Raw genomic sequence first — 17865 nt, 5'->3', positions numbered from 1 at the left:
GAAGGTGTGGTATGAATATACAATGGGATATATACACAATTCAGCCTTTAAATAAATGAGAAAATACTGCCATCTGAGATAGTCTGGATACACCTGAGGCATTATGCTAAGTGAAATAAGTCAGACAGAGAAAGACAAATACTGTATGATCTCACATATTATATGTAAAATCTTAAAAAAAAACAACTTACAGAAAATGGTCAGATTTTTGATTACCAACAGTGGTGGGTGGGGGTGGGGGGAGAACAGGAGGAAAGTAGTCAAAAGGTACAAAACTCCAGTTATAAGATCAATATGTACTAGGGATATAATGTCCAATGTTATGACTACAGTTGACACTACTGTAGGACTTATATGAAAGTTGTTATGAGAGTAGATCCAAAGACTTCTCATCACAGAAAAATTTTGTTCCTGTTTCTTTTGTACCTATATGAGATGATGGATGTTAACTAAACTTATTGTGGTCAGTACTTCATGATATATGTAAGTGAAATCATTATGCTCTACTCCCTAAACTTATATGGTGCTGTATGTCAATTATATCTCAACACAACTAGAAAAAAAACTCCAAAATATGTGCTAACATTTCTATGACTTACTGAACACGTCTCCTCTGGGTTTCTGAGGATCCGTCTGTATCCTGTTGTCAACTGTAATCCATCTTGGAGAGGTAGTGGCAATGGGTGTTGCAGGGGTCAGTCTGGTGCTTGGGCTTTCTGGGCTTGTTGTGGGTGGAGATGTTCCGAGTTCTGTGAATGGGGGTGGGGTCAGCTCTGCCGTTGGCCTTGGTGCAGGTCTTGTTGTTGGCTTAGAAGTGGCCCTGTTCGTAATAACAGGAGGAATATATGGTGTCTTCAGAGGCCACCTAGTACTTCCAACATCAGGAATCCAGTTACTGTGTCCTCCATCACCCTTTGAAATGGTACCATTTCCCTTTGGTACATGAATTGGACCTGAAGGTTCAATCATGACTTTTGGAATATCTGAAAGAGTCAAAAGATTTAAATTAGTGTGTCTCTCTAAAAGTTCGGTTGTGGAATCAAATTGTGAAAACACATTAGAATATCTCATGATAACTAGGCTTACTTTTCACATTTAGAATATTCCCCTACTGTAAGCCATGCTGTTTTCCAAATAACAACTATGTGTGGGTATGTATATGATATATAGATATATATTCATACACATACATATTCATCCTGTAGATACATGCAAAAATTATACTGGTATTTCTGTAATGGATATGTATTATTTACAACACAAAGAATTTCAAGTATTTGTAAAATGGAAATAAACAACAATCCTTGAGATTTTTAAAATGCAGAAACATTTTAAGTTTTTTAAAATATGAGAAATGTTTGTTCAGAATCTATGTTAAGTGTCCCTAGGGCACACATACACTATAAAATCATGTTTTGAATAATCTAAAGACTAATACTTTTCTCTTCCATCCTGTATGTAAATTCAACTCATGCAAAATACGTTAAGTATTCCATATATTTTTTTAAGATTTTATTTATTTGAGAGAATAAGAGAGCACGAGCGGGAGGGGCAAAGGGAGAGGGAGAGAGAATCCCAAGCAAACTCTGCGCTAAGTGTGGAGCCAGACACTGGGCTCGATCTCACGACCCCGAGATCATGACCTGAATGGAAACCAAGAGTTGGACACTTAACCGACTGTGCCACCCAGGCACCCTGAATGTTCTGTATATTTTTGAAGTTTGTTTGCATTCCCCCTTACTATTTATACAACTGCTTAAAAAAACTTCCGAGGTCACTGTGATCATCTGTGGAATCTTTTTCAGTGATTATCGTCACCAAAAGGAATTCATATTTAATCTTCCTAGAACAGTATACTCCAGGCCTGGAATATGACTACATGACCCTTCAAAAATCCTTTAACTCCCATGATTTTAAGGCTCATGATTTTCAGTAAATATTTTACTCCAAAGCTTTAAAAATGATCTACTGTCATATGAAATGTATGCTAAATTATGGCCTTTAATTTGTAAAACTTTCATCTTGGAGGTTATTTTTTTAATGTTTATCTACTAACATAGCCATATGCCGAACAGAGCTTGTAAGGATTTAAAAAGCAAAACTGTCCTAAATTTAGAGAAAATAAATATCGGAATGATTTTTTAATAGTAGAATTAGAAGACATAAAACAGAGGAACAAAAAATATATATTCAGATTTTCCGTCTGTCATAATGTAATGCTAATGACAAACATTTACTTCTGATTATAACAAAATCAAATTCTCAGGGAGAGCTCCATCATTTCTTGCCAGCCAAAGGGAAGCTATTGAGACATTTCAGCAAAGGAATTGAATGCTTTTAAGATTAGAATGCATTACTGAGTCTTTAACTTTTTTAAAATACCTGAGCAAGTGATTTGCCTGTTTGCAGAAAATATAGACTAACATAATTAGCTATATAAAAAGTCTACTTTTTGGATAATTAATCCTGTTCTTCATCTTTCCCAGTAATGCCCTTCATGTAACCCTGTTATTTCCTGCTAGAATTCAGAGCCGGGAGATAAGCATTACTCACACACACAATTCAGTCCATCACCCTCGTATCCATCTTTACATTTACACTTGTAGGACCCGTGTACGTTGTAACATCGAGCAAAGCGGCTGCAATGATACTGACCAAGGGAGCATTCATCTATATCTGCATCGGGAAGTAGGAAAAGAAAAAGTTTATTTGGGAGAGAAGTATGAAGACATCAAAAACATATAGAGTTTCAAAACAAAACAAAAAATATTTTTTGGAAGGTCCACGTAAAACAAAGTACCCGTGCATCCAGAACCACCAAATGGTTGCACGGGGCTTCTGTTTAATGTAATGCCAGCACCGTCCCCTGCCGCTGATTTCCCAGTCACCACCACAGGTAAGAGAGCTTCCTGCGTCCCATGAAGAAGCAACACAAAGTGATAGTTGAGGCTCATTACCGTGACATTGGTATTTGCCTCCAATGTACATGAGGTCGAAGCCTTTCTGACACTTGCAGATGTAACTCCCAAAAGTGTTGACACACTGCCTAAATCGAGGGCAGGAGGCGCTTCCAGTAGCACATTCATCGACATCTAGAAACATAAATCAGTTGCGTCTTAGAAAGAGCAGCATCATGTTCAGAGGGAATGGATTTTAAAATAAACGTCGGCAAACGGCTGCCCGGCATCGGGCGGCTCATCATGAATGCTATCCAGCTGGTTGCCCCAACAGGCTACATAAATTCCACATCTCCACATTTGACCGCATCCTCCTAACCAGAGCCATCCTGTTCCTGCGCCCTCTCTCTGCACAGACGGCACCTGTATCCACTAGTTGCTCCGAATGGAAACATGAGGCATCCTTAACAACCCTATTTCCCATAACGCGAAATCATCAGGCCCAGTCTTCTCCTCACCCACTGCCACTACCCGAGCTACCATCTTCCAGGTTAGACTGTGACAAGAACCTCCGAACCGGTCTCTTCCCCGCCAATCTTACCCCTTCAGAGCATTCCCACTCAACTGTCAAATGCTTTACTGCAACCTAAGATTGGAATATTAAAACTCAACTGTTCTGCTTGCTTTTCAAGTTAAATCCTCATTCCTCACGATGTCCATGAATGCCCTGCCCTAACTATGTAGTCCTTACGTACCTCCCCGGTTATGTGTCAAGCCCCCGCCCCTCATACTCAGTCTGCACAGAAGCCACATGGCCTGCTTTCTTTCGAAACCTCACACTGGCCAGCCCCTGCCCTCTCTCACTGAGGTGCCTCCCCCGTTTCCACCTGCTTGGTGATATTTCACACGGCCAGTGGTCCAGGTCTTACTGAAGGGTTTTCCTTGACCATTACTTTCTAAAATAAACCCTCTGTGTTTTCCTCTTAGTACCTCATATTAACATTTAGTATTGTTTGTAATTTTCTTGGATATTTGTTTCTTTTCCGTCCTCCCCATTAGAGTATCAGCTTTGTGAGGATCAAAATCGCATCTGCTTTGTCCACTACTATATATCCTAGCAGTTGGCACAGTGCCTGAAATATAGAAAGTACTAAATCAGTCTCTCTTGAATCACTGACTACCTCTAGTCCTTGAGTAGGTACTACATGCTAGGTACTCTGCTCAGCTCTTTGCATACATAATCCCATTCAATCCTTACAATGGTTCTAGGTGGTATTACTCCCATTTTTTAAAAAAGATTTTATTTATTTATTTGACAGAGAAAGCGAGAGAGCACAAGCAGGCAGAGCAGCAGAGGGAGAGGGAGAAGCATTCTCAGCGGGAGTCCTATGTGGGGCTCGATCCCAGGAGCCTGGGATCATGACCTGAGCGGAAGGCAGAAACTTAACCAACTAAGCCACCCAGGCGTCCCGCATCACTTCCATTTTAAAAGATGAAGAGACTCAAGCTCAAAGAAAGGAAGAATCTTGCTTAAGGTTACATATCAAGCACATGGCAGCACTAGGTTTGAAATCAAAGCCCAGATTTAACCACAAACCTATACTGTCTTCCTAAGTTACAGGAAAACAAATCTAACTCTTTAGTGCAGCATGCACAATCTAACCCTGCCTACCTATTCAGCTTCATCACTCATTGCTTCTTAACATTCTAGAAATACTGAGCTCTTCTGCTTTCCCTGAATACTGTGCTCTTTTAAACTTCAGAGCCTTTGCACATATTGTTTCCTCTGCCTGAAACTTCCTCCTGTCCCTCATTTTTAGTGAAACAAGATTTCCATTATCTATTCACAGAGAGAGGTCCCTTGAGGTATGTGCTATCTTGTAAGGACAGCCAACTGCCTGATGTAGGCAACTGCCTCTTTCCCATACTGCCATCACCTTTCACTTTCTCCTTTTATCCTGCAGGGGCTTCTGACAGAGATGCTTGATTTTACAACTCACCCACACAGGTCCTCCCATCAGGAGCCAGCTGTAGGCCAGGAGAGGGGCACTGGCACCGTATCTGTCCTTTGACAACATCACAGCCATACTGACAGTTGGCCATGGAACACGTCAGGGCACCTGGAAAGAGTGTGACTGGCTGACTCAGAGAGGCAGAGGACAAATTCTGTAACCGAAATAACGTTTTGTTTTGTTGTTTTTTTTTACTTGACACTGAATCAACAATGAAGACAAAAAGCCCTCAGTTATCCAATAGTCGTTATTCCTCATCTGAAGAAGATCTTTAATGCATTTAAAAAATGAAAAGACAAATCTGTCTCACATAGATTATCTGGAAATTTTTCCAGTGGCCGAAGAAAGTGGATGATTGAGGTAATTTTCTAGATTATTCATGCTAAATGCTGATCTTCACTAAAACATCCAATTAATTTTCTCAATCTCCCACTAAATTTTTCTAGGGACAGTAGTAGATTTCCTACTGGGTCGTACAATGTTAGAGGATTCTAACATCACTACCACATGGTCTTAAACATGAATTCACCTAATTCTAAAGGTTCCATGTTAAATATGCAATGCTAAATAAGATTAACTGAAACTTATTAATACAACCCAGTTAGAGATAACTGATAATTAACTAATTGATAACTAACTTAACAGATAACTCAGTAAAAATAACAATCAAGTCTGCAATTGTCAGAGATCATAGAAACACAAACTCAATTCAACATTCAGCCCACAGAAAATTTCAGGGGATTGTCCTTATAAACACATCCAAATGATAGTAGAAAAACATGATCCATTTCTTTCTCACAAAGACACATGAAATCTAATGTTATTGGAATCGTTTGATGTAGATTTTTTTTTTTTTTAGAAAAGTGTTATCTTACTCTTTAGACTATTAGAAAGAACTGTAAAAGTAAAGTGAGAAGGTACTTATGAATGGTTTACGCTCAGTCAACAGACTTGATGGATTCTTTACCAGCTAACAGTTTAGTGTCCATGCTTGTGAACAGCAACACAATCCTCACATAGGCACTAAGGTTCTTCTTCTAGCTGGAACAGTTCTTTGCCCAGATAGAAGACAGGCAAAAGCGTGTCGGGAAAAACACTAGAAAATACATTTAGGTTTACGATTCTTAAATACCACTTCCAAATCCATTTAATGCTGGCGCCCGTGGTAAAATAATGCTAGACGTGTCAAATGGGCAACTTTTATTTTGATTTTCCATTCCAGAGGCACACACATAAATACATGCTCACATCCTGGTTAGGAGGGCCTGGGAGGCTATTTCAGTATACACCCTATCAGAGCACTTATAAAACAGCTAAGGTTCTGGACGTACTTGAGCAGGACCCATCTGGCAGGAGCATGTGTCCGCTGAGACAGTAGCACTTGTAGCTGCCGTGAGTGTTCATGCACCTGTGCTTGCAAGGCCGCGGCTTCAGGCCACACTCATTTAGATCTGAAAAGAACGGGGGTCAATGCAGAACAGTGAGAAGGCCCCAGCACTCAGGTAAAACCAATCAAAATACCTCTCTATATGGAAGAATGAACAAGAAAAGCAGGACAAGCTGTAGCAACCAGTCACTAACATAAGAGAGAGAGCCTGTTTATGCCATCTGAATTTCTATGCTGGTTACACGAGGGGTGTGAAGACCAAATGCTTCATAACGATGAGAGGGTTGTGTGAATTTTTGGAGCTTAGATTACATAGTATCTGTGGTCTCTGTCCACAAAGGACAGCTGGAAAAATCCTCCTCACAGACATGTGCCTACCTTATCATCCCTACTATCTTCCTCATGGCTAGAGGTGCCCTGCTATCTACCTGACTGACTCCAATATCCTCCAAATAGCTGAGTTTACTACTAGCTTCACTCCTGATTATGGGATCTTTCTCTTTCAATTTCCTCCTGCCTCTGTTTTAAAAAGATACTCTGTGAGCCTACCTTAGAGGAAGTATTTTAAAACATCGACTGCTCTGACCTTTCCAAAGGAAAGCTCTATTTTCAGAGGGTAAGAGCTACATGAACTAGAGCGATCACTATTATGGTTTGTCTTATTCAATCTTACAGATTCTATACTGATCTCAGATTAAAGAAGAAATTTCAGTTTCCTGCTTTACTGATGTATTTAAGTCACAAAATAAACCACCCCAAAACCTACCCTCCAACATATTTTCATTCATTTGGCAGTTAAGAAAGGCATATGGAAATACTAAGGGATGACACATAATGGACTATTATTATGTATTTTGGGTTTGTTGGTTTAAATATCAACATAAACTAATTAAATCCACATAAGAATTTTCTAACCCAAGTTGAATACTGCTTCAAGCGAACATAAAACTCATAATGGCAAACACTAAAAGAGTAATGCCCAAAATATAGACTTCATTAAAAAGAAATATGACTACATGTTTATTTTGTCTGGAACTGCCAGCGTAAGCACCTGATTAGATATATTATTTATTAATCCATGTCACCAAATCAGATATGTAGATATATCTAGTGGCAAAGGTGTTTTCATCTAATCAAATTTAAATCTGACCTGCTCACTTATTGGAAATCTACATATTTCACTTAATTAAACCACCAAATTACACTGTTTTAAAACCACCTAATAATTATTACGTTTATAAATGTTTTCATATTTTACTGACCTTCCAACTCGGGTCTTTTTTCTAACCTTAACACAACAGTGAGCAGGTCCCCAGCTGGGCGAAGCCTAGGAAGGTTAACTAAGTAAACTAGGTATCTTCATCATCTCCTTTGCTTTTTTCAATTTTCTACTTTTTTGTCTATGGCCAGTCATGGGCATTCAAAATTTAAAATACATTTTTAAAAAATTTTCTCAAAGAAAGGGCTTTGCAGATTACAGTATCAACACAAATTTGACTTCTCCCTCTGTTAAATGAAGTAAAAATTTTAAATCAAGGAAGAAAGAAAGAAATTCACTCTACCTCTCATATTTTTCTACCCTGTTATTTCAGTATTTACTGAAAATTAGAGTCAGGGAATCTTTTCTCATGTTCTAAGAGAAGTTAATTATCATTCCTAATACATTCATAGATCCCTGCAGATACACACCTGGCTTTGACAAGTCCCTGATTGATATTAAATGGTATTTAAATCTGAGCACATTATTAGAAAAAGGTTTTGTTTTTAATATTTTTTGCACTAAGCAAATATAAAACAGAACAGTACCACAAAGCCATAGAGTAAGACTAAATTTTGTATCTCAAGGGAAGGATATTGATGGATAGAAAAATGTGTCAATTAAGAAACCTTAGGCTAGGCTTATTTTTCAAGAGCCACAGAGGTGTTTGTGGGTTCGTGACAGAAACTGGTCAGAGGTTTATAGCTCTAAGGCAGTTCATATGTAAGGGATACTTAGGCTGATAGAAATTTCTTTATTCACCCTGTCCATGAACCTAAAGCTGAAGCCAAGCTGAGGCAGCTCTAGTTTGACCAATAAAGAACCCCTCAAGATTGCTAGGAGAAGAGTTTTCATGATCCAGACTGGGGCTGCTGGTGGTCTTCAGTCCAGATTTATTCTTTCCTTCCCATGAGAAAAAACACTTTGGGGTTAAGAATCATGAAACTGAAAGGAAGTGAAAAACAATGTCGTAATTCAAAAACAAACAAATAAAAACAACTCCCCACCTGGGAATTACTCTATGAAATATTATGGAAGAAGAAATAAACATGCAACCTTCGGTGGGTAAATGTAGAGACATTTGTTGGCTATATTACTATTATTAATTTGACAAATGAATATCCAAAGACATTGACAGCCATTTAAGAAAGCCATACTCTAACAGCTGGTGACGGGGTGGCTGATATTCCCGGACAGCTGGCTGGTGTTGAGGTCTCCGGGGATTACCATCACTGCCCATCTGCTACAGGCATGCGTGTCCTAAAAACTCCACACTGACCCTTACAAAAACCACTGCAGAAATTATGAAATAGAATTCCACAATAATCCATGTTATCAATATTTACCAAATATCAGACTTCTGCTAAAGCAGGGAGCTTCAAAAGATTAAAAGCATCTGGTGTCCTGGTGATAAACTTCTTTTTGTCAATTTTCTTCAGGGCTTCTAGTCTATTATTATCATAACTTTATTTTCTTATTGACCTAATGCCTTATAAAATTGAGTTAATATGTACTGCTTCCAAAATCTAATAGACTACTGACCTAGTAATGCTTGTGTTACTATCAAGTCTGAAGTTCAAAAACACTTCCATTTTATAGTAAATTCTCCTATAATAATAAACAGAACAATATAAAGAACAAGCTCCTTGATCACACTTTCTCAAATCAATCTTAAAAGCTGATAAAAAGAATCTAGGGAAGAAAACCTTAGTGTATTTACTTAAATTCACTTTAATCTTGCTCTTTCTCTAGAAGTTTATAACATAAATTACAAGGAAAATCTGTAATAAAAAATAATGAATTCTGCCATGTGCCTATCTTATCACATCAAAAGACATCACTTTACAATTAAACCACTTACATTTCAAATGCTTTAATTACGAAGTATATATTCTTAACATTTGTTACAGTGAGGAGTATATTTAAGCAAGTTGATGGATTCAGGAGCTTGGGGAGGTGGGATGGAGGGTTGGGGGTGGGGGTGGTAAGAAGAGAGCTAGTCCAGAACAAAAATGCAAGCTGCACAGCATTATAATTACATTTTAGGAAAAAAAGAATCAGAAATTTTATTAGCATGCAGACACTGAAAAGTAGCTTGAAAAATCTAGAATAGATGCATTGAATAAGATAACCCAATGGATTTTTAAGGAAAATAATCTTTCATTCATTTAATGCATTTGGACTTCTTTTCTTCTTTGACCCTTAAACTGGGCAGTGTCTCAGAAATTTAACCTTTTACATTTTACAGGACTAATGCGGAGGTCACAGGCAAACAGAGGTCAGTATGTCAACTGCCATAAATTTTATTCTTTAAATTATCACTGTTGAAATTAATCCTATTGCCCTAATTCTTTATGCAGAAGATACACAAGTGCGTTATGTTCCCCAACAGCAGAGAGACAATAATTAATAATTTAAACTATTTTAATTCAGTCATTCTAAGTTCCTAAATCTATGAGCGGATGAAGGATACAGTCTTTTTTAGAACAAAAACCGCAAAATCATGCTGCCACCTAACTTTTGTACAGAACTTTCCATGACAATGAAAACATTGGTATTTCTGGTGTTCCTGTTCCCACACCAGCCCTGCAGATGAAGAGGGCAGGAATTACTCTCCCCCTGTTACCAGTTGGTTTGTTAGGACTCAGACACATTACATGACTTGCTCATAATCACATAGCCACTTAAAGGCTATTCGGAACCAGAACTTAGGCTTTCTAATGTCACAAAATGCACACCAAAAGAAGGAATTTAATGTATGGTTTGATTTCCAGATAACCTAAAACGCTACACTCCAAATACGGTGGTGGGGAAGAGGACTTCATCACCCAATCTCCATTGCTTTGGAATGCCTGACTTCACCTATGAAAATAAAGGTTATTTTGCCACCTGCTTTTTAGAAAACCTGAAACCCAGAAAAAGAAGAGAGAAGCAACATTTGATGCAGTGATAGGACAGTGGAGGCTCCAGGCTTTTTAGAGCACAGATAATCAGCAGCAGGTATTCCGCCGCTTGCTTTACATGCTCAGGATGCTGAAGGCTGGGCACTCCAGGACTAGTCTTCAGAACATTTGCAAGAAGTGACAAAACTGCAGGAAGCTGTGCGGGTGGGAGTGCAGCCCACCTGAGATAATGCACGCTCACCCCTTGAAGGTAAACTTGTGGCTTGATGATCCAGGGGTTGGAAAAGAGGCTGTTCACTGCCTTGGTCAAGAGGAGTTGGGTAGAAGTGTTCATCTTCACACCAGGAAGAAGGTAATAAGAGTCAACTTTGAACTGATGTCATTTTTAGCCCTAAAAATCTTTGTAAGTATATATTAAACAATTACATAAAGTTGGTAGAGTTCAAAAAGAATGCTTTACATACTTTTTAAAAATGGGTTTCTAGTTCGTCCAGTTTCTCTTTTTAAAATTTGAATTTCTATTTTCCTTAAAATTTCTCACTGCCATTTTGCCTCCCCAAAACACATGTACATTTTACACACATGCACACACACATTCATCATTCTCACACCACTCTTTACAGAAACCACCAAAGAAGAGATGGTCATTTTTTAAAGCATTATTTTAGTCATCAACAAGGAGAGAAAACTCAAAAAGCAGATTATACAAATATTGATTACAATCAACCTGCTCTGTTTAGTGACGCTGAGGTCTTTAATGTCCAACTTAAGACTTCTTCCTCTATTATTATGTTGTCCAATAGTTTAAAATACCCCAATTAAGCACAACTTTATGATTTGCAAAAGAGCTTATTTAAATAAATAGCATGGTAGTTCATCAATGTTTTCATTCAAATGTAAGAACTTATGTTATATTTAGGTCACATTTAGTAGGCATATACAATAAGCTTTGAGTTAACTTAGTATAAGATGGATAAGACTCAAAAGTAGAGTCAAAAAGGCAATCACCTCCTGTTTTAAGACTTTCATAGTATTAACAGCCAGTTAAAACTTTCAAATTAAATGAACATTGGTTTCTGGGTTGAAATCACCCATCTTTCAAAAAGTAAGGCTGTCAGAAATTACCTTAATATTAGGGTTAAGAAAGGCAATCAACTTTCGGATTTACCTAGGCCACCAAAGTTTACTGTACAGTTCTGGGCTACAAGCTACTGGTTCTTTTCTTGGGGTGAGGAATTCAACGTGAAACGTAAACTTTGTCAAAACATTAGGAATTGATATTTATAAATTGTTTCTTCTGAAATCATTATAAAGCACATCACGCATTCAAAAACCTATGTCTTTCATTTCTGAAAATATGCAACGACAGGACATATTACACGATAAAAATCATTCCCTACTGGGAAAGTTATAAAAAGGTTATTATCTATAACAGTATCCCTTTTTGGCTGAAGGGAAAGAGAATTCGTATGGGTACAGAGACTCAGAGAGGAGACTCTGCATGAATAAAATTCCCAGAGAAATCAGGTGGGGAAAAAAAGGCAAATCTTGCCAGAGTCTGGGTTAGAATTTCATTATTGTGAAAGGCCCCATGTGCTGTATAGAATATGCTAATGATCAGTCCAAGCCCATGATTTTATATGTGATCTAGCTACGGCAAATCCAGAAATGACTCCGAGGGAAAAGCAAGCCACCAACAGCAGATTCACGCTAATCTTGCGACAAGGCTGTAAAATTAAGCCAGTTCCCACATGGGCTCACCCTGCTCTTCTAGCTGACCCCGGAAGCTCTGGTTAAATGCTGGCCATTTATACAAGCTGTTCACTCCACCAATCAAGTTTCCAGGAGATTATTTCTTATAGTACACCACTTGCAACAAATTTTTTTAGCAAATACTTGCCTTACACAGAAACTTCTTTTTTTTGCTCTTTTATTTTTATTTTTATTATTATGTTCAATTAGCCAGCATATAGAAACCTACTTTTAATCAGAAGCTAATTTTCAGTTCTGTGAAATCATTTGAAATATACCTCTTAACATTTCTCTCAAGAAAAAAGAAGGCTGTTTGCCTATATTTTTGAGGCATGTTTGCCAGTTTCTTAAGATGTATGGTCCAGATAAAAAAACAGTCTACATTGATTTGTTGTGTAACCAATATAGACAATTTGCTCTATTCACACTTCTTAGTGTCTCTCGACAATTGTCCCACTCACCCAGGTCCTTCACAGCTGCCTCTCACCCTGACCAGGGCTCTTGGTCCACAGATTCAGAGGCTGCCTAAGGTGCTGGCTGGACAACTCCATGGAACCCTTACAAGTAGGGTGTTCAGGACCAAGAACCATTACATAAAACTATCATTCACTGAGCAAATACTTAATGTGCACTTAGCATGTGCAAGTCATTTTAATAATAGTTTTCAGGGACCCAGAAATCAGAGACCATAAAGGGTCTCAAAGAGCATAAACCATGCCATCGGGAACTTGCCACGTTGCTTTTCTGTTAAGGAAGACAAGGAGAGGGATGATCAAAACACATAGGTTTACTGTAAGCTGTAGTTTTATATTCAAGACTGGCCTTGTAATTACATTTTCAGTGTCAGCACTATTTTTAGCCAGTGTAAAATCCCATTTTGCTACTAATGAAATCCTCTTTCCCCTAAGGAATATAGTTTTAAGAGGCAAGATTTAAACTCAGTATATTTCAATTTTTCTTTAGAGAAACAGGTATGTATTACAGTAAAAAGTACATGATAAACTGGTTTTCTGAAAACAGGAGATACCCAGAGATAGATCCTTGTTACAATAATAGTTTCAGTGTCTTTCAAGCATATTAAAGTTGATGTAGCTCCTGCAAATAAATTTAAATGGATTTCTCTGCAATCTCAACAGTGGCTTCTTATAATAACCTTCTTTGTATAAATTCCTGGCATCAAGACAACAAAGTTTTATGGTACTGACATATTAATGAAACCTCTGATGGTTTATGTTCTCCACTTTAAAAAGGGAAGCATGCTGGAAGTCTCAGATGCACACCGATACCTCAATAATCAACCGGACATGTCACTACTTGTAAACTTAGACTGGGGAAGGAAAGTCAAATGGATTTTTAAAAGAGTAAACTGAGATAACAAAAACCCTATTTACTTCAAAAAGGCTATCCAGGCATGTTTGGTAACTTCCAAGTTAAAAAATATTATAAAAGCAGCACTGGAAAAAATCAGTTAATCAAATTAACAGATCATACAGAACATACTTGAGAATAACAGTTTCTCCTACATCGGACATGTCACATTTCATCAGCATGGATTTCAACTGACAGTTCAGGAACAATTCCTTATACTTTTTCAAACACCAGTGTTCTGGACTGTTGTGGAAATTATGCCCATTAATCATGAGTTTACATGAGACATATCAAGGAGTATCACATACTGAAGAACAGGAGTATTTCAACAATATCATCTCCATATCTGATGAAGTAAGTTATCTATGGGACGGTGAGGCCCCATGTAACTGTTCCATTCAACACTAAAAAGGATAGAAAGGATTACTTCAATTTAAGAAATAAGTGAAAAATGGACTCTTTTATCCTTGTATCTTTCTGGGGAAATCTAACCCCAGCTTTTCTTTATTTCTGGGGTTTTTTTACTCCTAATGATAGAACATTTGGGGTTGAAATTAATTAAAAAGACAAGCCTTGTCAGATTTGTTAGCACAAGTCAGAAGATCACATTTGCAATAACGTTTTCTCATCTAAAACTAAATTGACAGAGAAAATATGAATTATATGGATAAAAGTTCTAAGTGGACATCCTAGGTCTTTTACCAACTAATTCTGTGAACTTTGACAAGACACAATATCTCTGATATCTCTTTCAATGAAAAATAACAGTAAGTTATTATTTATCCCTTAATTATCATAAATAACACTCTACCTACCTCCTGACATTGTAATAATGAAAATAGATAATATATATAAAATACCTGGGGCAACGTGCTAAATGAATGTCTGCTTTTGTAAGCAACTTAAAAATAAGTTTGTCAAAATCTTTATTTCTCAGAGGAACTTTGCAAACTGGTAAGAGTTGAAGGGAATTTAATCTCAAAGATCAAAGGGCTCAGAGTTTGAAGGGACCTCAGTTTCGAGTCAGACTTCCTACCTGACTCTGGGTACTGAAGGGGTCCCATCTCACTGGGGTCTAAGGAGGCCCACAATTTGCCTGGGCTTCCCAACTAAGCTCGTGGAAGAACAAGGACCAGCAGAATGTAAGGCTTCAACATGACTGATGCTGTGATTCTCTTCCTTAAAACACATTTTAATTAGAATCCGTGAATAGGAACAAGAGGATGAAATCTGATGAAATATATTTTAAGATTTACCATTATATTTTTATCTTTCAGAAAATGGCAGTTCACACATTTTTGAAAAAAACAGCCATGGAAAAGTGGTTTGGCCTGAGAACCTAAAACTTTTACATGCGGCAGAAACAGAGGGGGCTTCTGATTGTTAATCTGTGTCAGACTGGTTTCCTACCTTGACTGCAGGTCTTTCCAGCATATCCGGGATGACATTTGCACTTGTCGGGTCCGATACATTCACCATGTTTGCACTGTGGCCGGCAGACCGCTGTGGAAAGAGGGTATCATGCATTATTTCTAGGTCAGTAGAACATCAATCATACAGAATCTGTGTTATGTAGCAGTTTGATAATCAAAGAGAAGACTAAAAATTTACATCAGAGTAGCAGAAATATAAAAATCACTGTGTCTTGGAGTGCTAAAGCACTGTTTAGACTTAATACTCACATACGTGCGGGGTGTGTGTGTGTGTGAGTGTGTGTGTGTGAATCACTACGTTCTGGAAAATTCGCTAAACCTAAGCGCAACATTAAAATAGTAAAAAAAAAAAAAAGGTAAAACTATGAATAAACACAACTGATGTTTGTCAATAGTTACAACTTTACAATAACCTGTATCTGTAATTTCAAACTTATTCCCCCAAATATGCTTCAAAAAGTAGTTCTTAGTCGAAAGATATGGGTATATGTGAACTCCAGATAAATTTCCCACTAAATAATACTTATTTTACTAGAAATGTTATTTCTAATATGAAATGGTTCTAAACAAAATAAAACCCAAAACTCAGTATTTTTGGAACTTGCACTTAAGAATACTTCTGTCATTTTGATCTTTCTCAACCCTAGGTGTGGTACAATTGCCTTAACCCTTGCCATGGCCTATCACAGCAAATAGGAAGTTCTATTTTACATTTATTATCTTCTGTCGACTGAGTTTGTCTTTCCTCAAGATTCCAAAACGCTGTAAAACATCATTCAAAGCTTTTCAGTCTTTCACTCCTGCCAAGACACTGGTCAGAATTTATTCTGTCTACTCCATATCAGTGGTTCTCAACTGAGGCCATCTTCATCCCCTACAGAACATCTGATATAAACAGAGACATTTTCGGTTGTCCTACTGGGGAGAGGGTGCTACTGGCATCTAGCAGGTAGAATACAGGGGTGCCCTAAACATCTTACAATGCTCAGACAGCCCCCTCTAGAGCAAATTATCCAGCCCAAAGTGTGATGGCACCAGGCTGAGAAACCTTGCTGTACACCGAATAGGTGGGTGGTGCTATGCCAGATGTGAAAAAAGAAGAAAATTCATTGTATAGCATTGTCACTAGTCTCAAAGAGCTTACGACATAAATGAAGAGACCAAACAGTCGTTTTGCATTTAACACATTTGTTTATGAACAAAATGGGTAGCACATACGAAATTTGTGAAGAAATCATCACACAAGCATATTCACAGAGATTTGTACAGAAAGCCTCAGGAGAGACTTGAGTTGGTTCTTCAAGCAAGGGTAGACAGAGAAGGGGAAGACTCTCCGAGGTAAGGAGAGTTATACAGCAAAACAGACTATCATTTACTCAGAGGGCACCAAGGCAGAATCAAGCTAAAGAGATAGCTTACTGTCAGTGGAAAAATGAGATGTAGACAATCATAGATAGGTGACTGGTATCAAATGATGATGTTCCTTAAATTTCAGCTGAGGAATATATACTTTATCTATATGAAATGGGAAGCTTCTGGAAGTTTATTATCATCATCAGGAGAACGACCTGATAAAAAATAAACATTCTGGGGATATCAACCTGGTGGTGATATGAGGAATGAACTAGAAAAAAATCTGGTTGACATGAGAAAGGCATGATCTCTCTGTGACAGAAAAGATGGGCTTCAGTAAGCACTGAAGAGCAGACACATCCACCAAGGGGAGTGGAGTTGACAATGACCCTGAGTTCTAAAGTCCCTGACACCTGTTACTTCCCATATCAGCCACGGCTGTTTTCATTCTGGGATACGCTCCTGGTTTCCTCTCTCACAATTCTCCAACTTCGTTTCCTTCAAAACTCGAAATACTCCTGTAAAACTGAGGGGCAAGTTATTTCTGATGTTTTCTACATTTCCTCACTCAACTCTTGTTGACCTTTCCCTCACCTGGCACTCCATGGGACTTATTTGCCAATCTTACTTCAAGGCTTTCCTGTTTGTCACCCCACCTGGACCCTGTATCACTACTAATCCTTAGACAGTGCTCCTCAAGAAGTATTAAAAAGCTTGCAGAAAGAAGGGGTGAGCCGAGTAGAAGGTGTAAATGATAGAGAAATGCACTTGGAAAATTCTTAAAATCTGATTTTAGACATGGCATGAAATTCAAAAGGAAGCCATTTTGTTCCGATCTGTAAGAAATGATCTATCTAGAAGGGCCTTCCAAAGTTATTCTTCAGTTGACTGTATGCCAGTAGATGGTTTATATGCAGTTTTTAAAATAAGTCCCAGAAATAAACCAGTCTTTATATAATTTCCAGGCCCCATAACCAGGAAATACAAGTTAAAGCTTTTTTAAATCTTAAAAAAAAAGATGTACAGATGAATGGATAAAGAAGATGTGGTATATATACACAATGGAATATTATGCAGCCATCAAAAGGAATAAGATCTTGCCATTTGCAATGACGTGGATGGAACTGGAGGGTATTATGCTGAGCGAAATAAGTCAAACAGAGAAAGACATGTATCATATGACCTCACTGATATGAGGAATTCTTAATCTCAGGAAACAAACTGAGGGTTGCTGGAGTGGGGGGTGGGGTGGGAGGGATGGGGTCACTGGGTGATGGACACTGGGGAGGGTATGTGTTCTGGTAAGCGCTGTGAATTGTGCAAGACTGTTGAATCTCAGATCTGTACCTCTGAAACAAATAATGCAATATATGTTAAGAAAGAAAAAAAGAAGAAGAAGAATGTAGCAGGAGGGGAAGAATGAAGGGGGGGAAATCGGAGGGGGAGAAGAACCATGAGAGACGATGGACTCTGAAAAACAAACTGAGGGTTCTAGAGGGGAG

At 38.0% G+C, this 17865-nt stretch overlaps 1 protein-coding gene across 4 annotated transcripts in view; it reads right to left on the bottom strand.

The window, feature by feature from the left end:
- The window catches only part of NPNT (nephronectin), a 79762-nt gene that overhangs the window by 30629 nt on the left and 31268 nt on the right, over positions 1 to 17865 (bottom strand). For 2 of the 4 annotated variants that reach the window (XM_032400948.1, XM_032400949.1), the window contains 7 exons: positions 14988 to 15080; positions 10699 to 10791; positions 6241 to 6360; positions 4898 to 5017; positions 2958 to 3092; positions 2554 to 2676; positions 600 to 983 (listed from right to left, as the gene is read on the bottom strand). In XM_032400948.1, coding sequence (XP_032256839.1) covers positions 600 to 983; positions 2554 to 2676; positions 2958 to 3092; positions 4898 to 5017; positions 6241 to 6360; positions 10699 to 10791; positions 14988 to 15080 — 1068 coding nt within the window. The remainder of the gene's footprint in view (positions 1 to 599; positions 984 to 2553; positions 2677 to 2957; positions 3093 to 4897; positions 5018 to 6240; positions 6361 to 10698; positions 10792 to 14987; positions 15081 to 17865) is intronic. The other 2 variants (XM_032400946.1, XM_032400947.1) reach the window with 1 other exon arrangement.

Source organism: Phoca vitulina, unplaced genomic scaffold (genome assembly GCF_004348235.1).
Source record: "Phoca vitulina isolate PV1807 unplaced genomic scaffold, GSC_HSeal_1.0 scaffold3, whole genome shotgun sequence".
Taxonomy (NCBI): domain Eukaryota; kingdom Metazoa; phylum Chordata; class Mammalia; order Carnivora; family Phocidae; genus Phoca; species Phoca vitulina.
This window is presented reverse-complemented; position numbering and strand designations above follow the sequence as displayed.